This window comes from Pseudochaenichthys georgianus, chromosome 15 (genome assembly GCF_902827115.2).
Source record: "Pseudochaenichthys georgianus chromosome 15, fPseGeo1.2, whole genome shotgun sequence".
Taxonomy (NCBI): Eukaryota; Metazoa; Chordata; class Actinopteri; order Perciformes; family Channichthyidae; genus Pseudochaenichthys; species Pseudochaenichthys georgianus.
Genome location: NC_047517.1, coordinates 37,247,018 through 37,258,199, shown reverse-complemented (window position 1 = coordinate 37,258,199; position 11,182 = coordinate 37,247,018). Strand labels below are relative to the sequence as shown.

At 40.8% G+C, this 11,182-nt stretch overlaps 2 protein-coding genes across 2 annotated transcripts in view; both read left to right on the top strand.

Annotated features, from left to right (window-relative positions):
• The window catches only part of crls1 (cardiolipin synthase 1), a 404,081-nt gene that overhangs the window by 45,891 nt on the left and 347,008 nt on the right, over nucleotides 1-11,182 (top strand). The gene's annotated exons all lie outside the window — the stretch shown is intronic.
• Nucleotides 1-11,182, top strand: part of LOC117459268 (1-phosphatidylinositol 4,5-bisphosphate phosphodiesterase beta-1-like) — a 45,669-nt gene that overhangs the window by 17,421 nt on the left and 17,066 nt on the right. Inside the window, exons 15-19 of the mRNA XM_034099998.2 lie at nucleotides 2,331-2,386; nucleotides 5,270-5,366; nucleotides 7,298-7,382; nucleotides 8,098-8,222; nucleotides 10,080-10,234. Of these exons, the coding sequence (XP_033955889.1) occupies nucleotides 2,331-2,386; nucleotides 5,270-5,366; nucleotides 7,298-7,382; nucleotides 8,098-8,222; nucleotides 10,080-10,234 (518 nt within the window). The remainder of the gene's footprint in view (nucleotides 1-2,330; nucleotides 2,387-5,269; nucleotides 5,367-7,297; nucleotides 7,383-8,097; nucleotides 8,223-10,079; nucleotides 10,235-11,182) is intronic.

Sequence of the window (11,182 nt, the reverse complement as noted above, 5' to 3'; positions counted from 1 at the left end):
AATCCGTTTTTTTATTGGTATCCAAAGCAGGTAATTATCCATATCATCTAAATGACGCATTCCTATTATAATGTATCCCTGCCATGTAGTGTCTGGATTATGATTTAAAGATATTTGATCAGCTGTTTTCTTGTATCTTAATTTTTCCTATAAATTGTATTAATTCTTTACCCAATTGTTGACCTAAGGCGCGTTCACACCGGAGTACTTATCCCGTTTAGTTCCGTTAGTGCCTGGAATTTTGCGTTCACACCAAAAAGAGAACTTAGTTCCGAGAACTTTTACCCCCATTTGTAGTGCCTGCTAGACGAGGGGGTACTATCCTGGGGAGAAAAAAGTACCAATTTCGATTGGCTGGGCGAATTGCAAACCACGCCCCGTAAAACTTTAGAATTAGCATTAGCCCCGCGCACCAACGCAGAGAGACTAACGGTACGTCCACACAGCAGCTTTTCAGAAATCTTGAAAATCTTGGAGCTGGGCGTGTCTGAAAGCTTGGGGATTTTTTGCGACCAACAACCAATCACATGAATCTCCCGCCCCCGACATACAAAGCAAAAAACCCCGAGGATTTTATGCGAGCAATATATATATATATATATAAACTCCCCAAACAGGCGAAAACCTACCAGTTTCACCCACTGTCTCTGCCACCTCCCTCCATGCCTGGTTCCTCCAGTTTGTATCCCGTTAATAGTTCTGGTCGTAAAGAACCGGGTGATTTGCTACCGTAACTTCTCGTTTGGAATATGAGGAAATGAACTGCGGTCTGGTTCTCCCTGCTTACACGCGGTTTGATTGGCTAGCGCTTCTACAGTCAGATTTGCATAAACGTGTTTGATTGGCTGACGCTTCCAGCTCAGCTTCAAAAGTTGAACATTGCTCAACTTTGGAATCCTGGACATCCTGGAAATCTTCGCTTCACTCCCCCACAATGCAGTTCGGCGAAAAGCGAGGCAAAGTGACGTCATCCCCATTCAAAGTCAATGGGCAGAGAAGCGTTGGAAGCGGTGGAAGTTTCTTCTGAAGCTGCTGTGGACGTACCGTAACGGAGCGTCCACACTACAGCTTCAAAAAAAGCTTGGAGCTGGGCGTGTCTGGAGCTTGGGGATTTTATTCAAGCAACACGACCAACAACTAATCACATGAATCTCCCGCCCCCGACATACAAAGCAAAAAAACCCGGGGATTTTATGGGAGCAATATATATATGTATAAACTCCCCAAACAGGCGAAGAGCTACCAGTTTCACCCACTGTCTCTGCCACCTCCCTCCATGCCTGGTTCCTCCGGTTTGTATCCCGGGAGGTGAAGAGGGTCTGGTCATACAAAACCGGGTGATTTTCTACGGTGATAGTTAGTTTCTCCTCCGACTTTTTTTGAAATATAGAAATGAACGGCGGGATATCTCTCCCAGCTTAGACGCGGTTTGATTGGCTACGGCTTGAGCTGTCAGATTTTCAGAAACGGGATTTGATTGGCTGGCGCTGGCTACTCGTTCAACTTCTGACGCCGGAGACGGCGGAGACGGACCGCTCTGCTACCCACAATTCAGTTCGGCGAAAAAGCGAGGCAACGTGACGTCACCCCATTCAAAGTGAATGGGCAGATTGGAGTTTTCGACGCTGTCGACGCTGTAGTGTGGACGGGCCGTAACTCATGGCAACACAAAAGAGAACATGGGAGCGGTGGAGATGAGGAGGTGTCGGCGTTCTGGTGATTTACTCGGAAGGCTTCAGTGGAAGCTGCTGGGAGTCCCAGCAGCTTCTACTGAAGCCTTCCCCAACTCCGGGGACTTCCGGCCGGGGACTCCGGGTGGCAGTATACGCCGTGAAGTGGTTTGCGGCCTGCCAGTAAACCCAAAGCAGAAGAAGAAGAAGTGATGTAAGCGGCTTAATTCGCGTAATCTTCCCCCAGGGAACTTATTCCGGTGTGAACGCGATCTGTACTTAGTTCCAGGGGGCACTAAGTACTCGGTGTGAAAGCAGCTCTAGTCTCACCGGTGCGATGTGAAAATGTGTTTTGGAAATATGGAAAACCTTTATGTAAATTGTGTAAGGATTTCATCAAACAAACATATATTTACAGAGGCAGGACTCCTCGTTATTATTCAAACAAACAACAACAAATTGCAAGTCAAGTGCAAATGATTTCACGATAATCTTCTCCGGGTTACTTTGATAAAGTGGAGTGTGTGTATGACGGTGTTTTATTCCCTCTTTAAGCCGAACACACAGGGTCAGGTTTACAGCTGTTTGATGTGTACAAACGAAGAAGAGTGGATGAAGAGTCGATGAGGATGAAGACTTGTTTAACTTTAATTTTAACAGAGATGGAGGCTGAGAGTGAGGAAGAGGATGATGATGAAGATGATGATGGTAAAAAGGTCAGTGAGGCTGAGGGCCGCTCGCCCTCACTGAATGTCAATAAACATTGTTGATTTTCATTGTTAATTGTGTATGCCATTGTTGTTTTATGTACTGTAAATGTTGTTGTTAATACTTGCTATTTCCTGTTGTTATTTTTGCTGTTGTTGTTTGTTCTTAATGTCTAATGTTATTTTATTTTTCTTGTCCTAAATTTTTCAGTGGGTCTGAGCTCTTACAAGCTATGATAATTTACTTTTAATCATTTTGTTTACATAACAATACACCAATCATTGCTGTCCTCGATAGCTGTGTATCCATTCACCTGTTTCGTTGCACATTATTCCTTTACACAAAATAAAAAATAAATACAAAGAAAGTTTAAAAAAAGAAGATAACAGTAGACCAAGTCACGTAATTCAAACAATTAGGTACTGATATATTTATAAAACAAAATATTAATATGAGGTAGAGATTGTATTATTTTGTGTTTCTAAATTGTCACTAGAGCAACCTTTTAATAATTGTTTGTAGTGTTGGGCTACTTTGCAATTACTTTTTAGAAAACCTAGTTTAAGATTTCATTTTAATGATATGAACAGATCAATTATACAAAACCCTACTTTGAGATATTTCATAAAAGCTAATAATACCAAGAAAAAGAGGTTTGAGGAGGTGTGGAAATGTCATTGTAATTCTGTTCACTCTCGTTTTTGTGTTTCTGTCAGATAATGATAATGCTGTACTTTTTAAGTGTTCAAAAATTCCTGACCACACTTTGTTGGACCAAATCAATCTGCTGAAACTTCACATTTCCCCAGTACAATCAATCAGACCATTTAACCACGGATTTAAATATAATGAATTGTTAGGAAAATATCGCTTGTCATCACATACAAAGCTGCATGGGACACATAGTTCCCCGAATAGTGTCCTCGACATGCTTATATACAAGAGAGGGTGTTACCCCGGGATTCCACCGGGTCCGCCTGCGCCGCGGTTTTGTTCCGACCTCCTATAGCGTCAAACCCAAACCCTACCGGGCGCGTTTCAGAAGCGGAGCGTCTTGCGTGCCGGCTCGCAGCTTTTGTTGAGTTGGGCATATTTCCTGGACAGGCTACTTTGTACAGACAAAGTTAATCATAATTTTAATATTCCAGTTATAAACGACATGAATCAAAGATGTGTTGCTGCATTTTAGTGGTAAAAAAATGCATTCATCATCATAATTATTCTATATATATAATTTACACAGTGCCTGTAAACCGGAGGAGAACGCTGGCATTTCTCCTCCTACTTGAAAGACTACGGAGGGATAGGGTCTGCAAAATTAGTTTATTTTGGGGATTGACTGGATGCTCTCAATCAATCAATCAATGTTTATTTATATAGCCCAATATCACAAATGTTACATTTGTCTCAGTGGACTTCACAGTGTGTACAGAATATCAGTATGACGATATGACACCCTCTGTCCTTAGACCCTCTGTCCTTAGACCCTCACATCGTACAAGGAAAAACTTCCGAAGAAAACCCAGTTTAAAGGGAAAAATGGGAGAAACCTCAGGGAGAGCAGCAGAGGAGGGATCCCTCTCCCAGGACGGACAGACGTGCAATAGATGCCGTGTGTAAATTGAAAAGATAATACATTTGCAACATAGGTAGTCCAGATGTTTGGAAATGCATGTGTGTATAATAGGAAGATGAATCCACGAGGATATCCATCCAGGACCGATGATCCAGGACCACAGCCACGACTCAAGATCCAGGACACAGGACCGCAGGATCATCCATGACTCCGGATCCCGGCGTATATAGACACCAAAAAGAAAGACATGTGGGGAAGCTGGGTTAATCGGAACATGAGAGGACACAGGTACAGACAGAGAGAAGGAAGAAGGAAGATGTCCCCCGACAAACTAAGCCTATATCAGCAAAACTAGGGGCTGAATCTAATCAGCCCTAACTATAAGCTTTATCAAAAAGGAAGGTCTTAAGCGCACTCTTAAAAACGGATAGGGTGTCTGCCGCCCGAACACAAACTGGAAGCTGATTCCACAAATGTGGAGCTTGATAAGAAAAGGCTCTGGCTCCCATTGTACTTTCAGAGACTCTAGGAACAACCAACAACCCTGCATTCTTGGAACGCAATGCCCTAGTAGGCCAGTAGGGTATAATGAGTTCTTTAAGGTAAGATGGCGCCTGCCCATTAAGGGCTTTGTAGGCGAGAAGAAGAATTGTAAATTCTATCCTGTGTTCTATAGGGAGCCAGTGTAAGGCAGCCAGAACAGGAGTAATGTGGTCCCTTTTCCTAACTCTGGTTAGTACACGAGCCGCAGCATTTTCAGCAGTGGACCGGTCAGCATTGCTCTGACCGGTCCACTTCCTGCCCGGCGCCATGCAACGCCTCGCGTCTCGTCGAAAATAGACCAGCTGCCTATTTTTAGCGGAGCCCAGCGCCGAGACGCTTCTGGGATGCTTCTAGTCGTAACGCGGCACGTCTGGTGGAATAGCACCCATTGACTAGAGTGGCTGCGATCGCTGTGAACGCCGCGGCGCAGCCGTAATGCGGCACAGATGGACCCGGTGGAATCTAGGGGTTACACATGTATACCGGTTCAAAGCAGTATTCTGGCATTAGTTCAGATTAGTTTAGGCCTGCGTAAGCAATAAACATCACATGTCATATGTCTATAGGGGCTGAGTCATCATGTTAATCGTTGGAACATAGCTATCATATGTCTAAAACAGTGTCTCGTGAGCGTCATCCATGTAATCATCTGGTTGTGTACGCAGCTACGTAGGGCCTCTGTTATCATGTGCTACTCTGACATAGAAACAGTACATTCAGTATTTCCCCAACAGTCCCTCTTTAACTTGTTTATCCTGTGTATCTGTGTCAGGGCTCAGCAGAGCGCGAGGCCGTGGCCACCGAGGAGATGTCCACGCTGGTGAACTACGTCCAGCCAACCAAGTTCAACTCCTTCGAAGCTTCAAAGAGTGAGAAAAGCTGATCACACACACGTTGCTTTACACTTTTCTCTCTGCAACACAATTTATAAGACAGTTCTCCCACAAAGCTGGATGTCATGCTTCAGCTCTATCTGCAGAGGATCAACATTTCACACCTTGATATGAATGTACTATCACACAGCAGCTGTTTCTCTGTATGAACCCTTTGATTCAAAGATTTAAAGGCTTTATTGTCATATGCACACAGTGTAGCTTAAGCATGAACATCCTAACGCTTCTCCAACAGAGAAACATACTATAACTTTACAAAGGCCCTATTATGCACTTTGGAGTGTTCCCTTTCCTGTAGGTTTCTGTGCATGTAAATAGCCAGCCAGCTGACCAATGGTTAGTTTATTCCCAAACTGGGCTCTGGTTTCAGACAGAGGGTGAAAAGAGGTGCAGCAGCACAGGCAGTATGAGAAAAATAAAGAGCTTTTTGAACATTAAAGCATGAAGACATGTAGAGACACGACATACTGATATACACCTGAACATCAGCAGGAGAGGACTCTTTAAAGTAGAGACACGACATACTGATATACACCTGAACATCAGCAGGAGAGGACTCTTTAAAGTAGAGACACTACATACTGATATACACCTGAACATCAGCAGGAGAGGACTCTTTAAAGTAGAGACACTACCTACTGATATACACCTGAACATCAGCAGGAGAGGACTCTTTAAAGTAGAGACACTACCTACTGATATACACCTGAACATCAGCAGGAGAGGACTCTTTAAAGTAGAGACACTACCTACTGATATACACCTGAACATCAGCAGGAGAGGACTCTTTAAAGTAGAGACACTACACACTGATATACACCTGAACATCAGCAGGAGAGGACTCTTTAAAGTAGAGACACTACATACTGATATACACCTGAACATCAGCAGGAGAGGACTCTTTAAAGTAGAGACACTACATACTGATATACACCTGAACATCAGCAGGAGAGGACTCTTTAAAGTAGAGACACTACATGCTGATATACACCTGAACATCAGCAGGAGAGGACTCTTTAAAGTAGAGACACTACATACTGATACACACCTGAACATCAGCAGGAGAGGACTCTTTAAAGTAGAGACACTGTTGTACACAATGAAAATAAATATTCTGGTCACCTCAACATCAGGGATCTTATCAATTAAACTCCTTCTGAATCAAACCGTCACGGTAGCCTTACCGTACTGATCCCTCTCAAAATAGAAAAACACACGTTACTTTACCAGCAGAGAAAATGGATTATTAAATTATGAATGTGACTAATAAAGAGCAGTTTGATTATTAAGTATTATTCTGTTGATCGATGTCATTACATTTGGTGAAAAGCACATAATGACTTGTTTAAGACTCATTTTGTCAAAGTTTAGGACTTGGACTTGACTTGAACTTGCCCATCCTGACTTGAGACTTGACTCGGACTTGAGACTTGACTTGAACTTGAGCGCAAAGACTTGAGACTTGACTCGGACTTGAGACTTGACTTGAACTTGAGCGCAAAGACTTGAGACTTGACTCGGACTTGAGACTTGACTTGAACTTGAGCGCAAAGACTTGAGACTTGACTCGGACTTGAGCGCAAAGACTTGAGACTTGACTCGGACTTGCAAAACAATGACTTGGTCCCACCTCTGCTACATACTGATATACACCTGAAAATGAGCAGAATATGGCCCCTTTAAATCAAAGAGCTGAAATTGACCGACTTCCTGTTGATTACGTCGTGTTGTGTGTGTGTGTGTGTGTGTGTGTGTGTGTGTGTGTGTGTGTGTGTGTGTGTGTGTGTGTGTGTGTGTGTGTGTGTGTGTGTGTGTGTGTGTGTGTGTGTGTGTGTGTGTGTGTGTGTGTGTGTGTGTGTGGTGTGTGTGTGTGTGTGTGTGCGTGCGCATGGTGTGTGTGTGTGTAGAGGCAGCTCGTTGTCACCACATGTCGTCCTTCGTGGAGACCAAAGCTCTGGAGCATCTCACAAAGACACCGGTGGAGTTTGTGGAGTATCCTTGGCAACAGTTACTATAGGATACGCCGCTCCATGGCAACCGCTTCCATGCTTTGTGTCCCTTCTCTTTTCTTTTTATTAGTATTTATTAACCTTAAACAATTTCGTCCTTGAGAGACTGTTAATAGGATTTTCTTAAATAGCAATATTATTTTTCAGGGTCTCTGCTCTATAACCCCGTCCAAGAATATTTTTTTATTTGAATGACTTGAAAATTACACCTTTTCAGAAATGCTTTTACATTTTTGTGTTCTACATTTTAGGTTTGTTCATTTTTAGGATCTTTTTTAACCTGTACATTTATAGCGTACAATATATTTTATAACTTATAAATATATATTTATAAAAAAAGTACTAAAATGTATTATCATTATTTTTCTTTTTTATTGTATTATTTAGATTTTTTATAATTTTGTATTAATCATAATAATGTCAAAAATAATACGGTTATTATTATTGTTTATTTGTATTATTATTATATTAGAGGTGTAGAAAACTAGTGTATTGGTACATTTGGTCTGATGTGCTTTAGTGGTAGCATTTGTAGTAATATTGTTTATTTTTTTATGAATTATTAAAATGTTTGTGCTCTGGAAGATGTCTTGCTGTTATTTTGTTCTTTGAAATTAAATATTTTCCCTGAGATAGGGATTTAAAAATATTTTAACTAACTTAACATAATTGTTGTTAACCTTACATTAATTACCCAGATATAATAAATCCCAGTTGAGTCGTATCTACCCCAAAGGAACCAGAGTGGATTCCTCTAACTTCATGCCGCAGCTTTTCTGGAACGCCGGCTGTCAACTCGTGGCTCTCAACTACCAGACTATCGGTGAGCATTCAGTGTTTTAATGTCAACATTGTATACACAAGAGCAGTGATTGTATACCTTAAACTAAAAACTTTATGGCTTTCTTCCTTCACAGTTTATGTATTTTAAAGGGGACCTATCGTGCAAAATGCATTTTTTTATGTCTTTTATACATAATGTATATGTGTCCCCGGTGCGTCGGAGAACTCACGCAGCGTCAGAAAAATATATAATATGACGTCAAATCGGCGGCGGACCCACAGAGAGTTGCTATCAGAAACAATTCCTGACGTGTTTTGGACGTAATCTCGTCTTTGTTTACATTAGCAAGCCTCGCTAACACTCAGAGCTAACCTGTACTGGAGAGCACATGTGTTTTAAAAAGCAGGAAATAAAAAAAAAATAACTCGCCTTGTGATAAACCCGCAAGAGAAAAAACATTTGAGCTCCATACTGTTTCAGAAATAATCCTTGATGTGGTTTAGAACAGGATGGCGTTTTATCACAGCAGAATTTAACTTTATCTCCGGTAGAATTCTGATCAGGCATTAGATCCGCCTCCTCTTTTTTTTTTTTTAAGTACTGAAGCCAGTCCCCAACTCCGGGGACTTCCGGCCGGGAGTATACGCCGTGCCAGTAAACCCAAAGCAGAATAAGAAGAAGTGACGGCTTCATTTGCCTAATCCTTCCCCAGGGACTTATTCCGGTGTGAACTAAAGAGTTCCGATGAACTAAGTACTGGGAACTAAGTACGGCAAAGTACTTGGTGTGAAAGCGCCTAATGGGGGATCTGTTTGGTATTTTAAGCAAAACACTTCACAGACATGTTTTGTATAGGTATGGCCCTACAATATATGTTTCCAATATAACATAATACATTGCATTACATTGCATTTAGCTGACGCTTTTATCCAAAGCGACTTACAATAAGTGCGTTCGACCAACAAGATACAAACTTGAAGAAAACAGAATCATAAAGTACATCAGGTTTCATAGAGCCAAAACATTTCAAGTGCTACTCAACTGGCTTTAGATAAGCCAGTGCTTTATTAGTATATAAGTGCTTTGTTAGTAATTCTATCGCTCGAAGTGGAGTCGAAAGAGATGAGTTTTCAGTCTGCGCCGGAAGATGTGTTTCTGCTGTCCTGATGTCAACGGGGAGCTCAGGTCAACTCTAAATGTTTAGGGATAAAGTGCTTAAAATGTCCAGTAATTCCTAAGAAAAGAAGACACATCAGAAGAATGCTTATAATAAACGACCAGATTTATTAACCTTACCTCTGCGAACAAGAGTTCCCTGAATAATTAAAAGTATTTTCAGGCAACTAAATCTAGACACTCAGGTGGGCGCTAGAGAATATGGGAAAAATATACCAACTAATTTAGTTTAATGAAGATTAAACATGACTTTTAATATTAATTAAGTCTATTGTTGTTATCTGATCACTGCTAATTGATATAACAATGTTTATAGGGGCAAGTAGGTTTCTTGAACCGTAGTGAAACATAGTCAGTGTTATACAATTTATCAACAATACTTCAATATACTTAATAGATATTTGACCACTTGCAATTAAGGTGAAAAGACATTGCAAACACTGCACTTAATTTGTTTGCAAACTCAACCCAAAATGCATCCAAAATCAGTACAAGTTCAATTGATTTAAGATTTTCAAGATTTTCATAAATTCAAAGCATTAAAACCCGGAATTCAAGCAGCTATGGGTGGGATGCTAAAATAATGCATTTTACTGGATGCAATGCTCTTTTGGACGGATCGCTCATATACACTTATATTGTAACTCTTATTTTTTACTGATTTATTTAACCGCATTGCGAAAGGTTTGTACTTAGCTTAATATTATCTTTTTGTTCCAGATTTGTCCATGCAGCTGAATCTCTTCATGTTTGAGTATAACGGTCGCAGCGGCTACAGACTGAAGCCGGAGTTCATGAGGCGACCGGACAAACACTTCGACCCTTTTGCAGAAAACACGGTGGACGGCATCGTGGCTAACACTCTCTCTGTGAAGGTACTTTCCTCTTTAAAGGGACAGTTCAACAGAGATGGCAAAAGTACACACGTCCTTTACTCAAGTAGAAGTACATGTTTAAATACTCTGATAAAAGTAGAAGTACTGACTAAACTTCTTTACTCAAGTCAAAGTAAAGAGGCTTTAAAATGTCCTTAAGTAAAAAGTACCCATAGCTAGCAGGTGTTTTAAAGAGTACCTGACCTCCGTTTATATTAATAGAACAATAATGTCATTGTTAGCTAATGAATGTTTCCATGCTGAACAACGGCAACATTACAACATTTCCATTGGTCCCTCTTCTTTAGAGAAGACCAGGAAGTGATGGATACACGGATCGTGTTCCAACCAATAGGCACGCAGTGACTCTAAAGAATAATGACCACGCACCAAACACACATTCAGACTAAAGGAACCAGCTGTTTGGGAAATGAGAGAAGTAGAAAGTACAGGTATTTGTGTTCAACATGTAAGAAGTAGAAATTACAGGTATTTGAGTTCAACATGTGAGAAGTAGAAAGTACAGGTATTTGTGTTCAACATGTAAGAAGTAGAAAGTACAGGTATTTGTGTTCAACATGTAAGAAGTAGAAAGTACAGGTATTTGGGTTCAACATGTAAGAAGTAGAAAGTACAGGTATTTGAGTTCAACATGTAAGAAGTAGAAAGTACAGGTATTTGTGTTCAACATGTAAGAAGTAGAAAGTACAGGTATTTGAGTTCAACATGTGAGAAGTAGAAAGTACAGGTATTTGTGTTCAACATGTAAGAAGTAGAAAGTACAGGTATTTGAGTTCAACATGTAAGAAGTAGAAAGTACAGGTATTTGTGTTCAACATGTAAGAAGTAGAAAGTACAGGTATTTGTGTTCAACATGTAAGAAGTAGAAAGTACAGGTATTTGGGTTCAACATGTAAGAAGTAGAAAGTACAGGTATTTGAGTTCAAC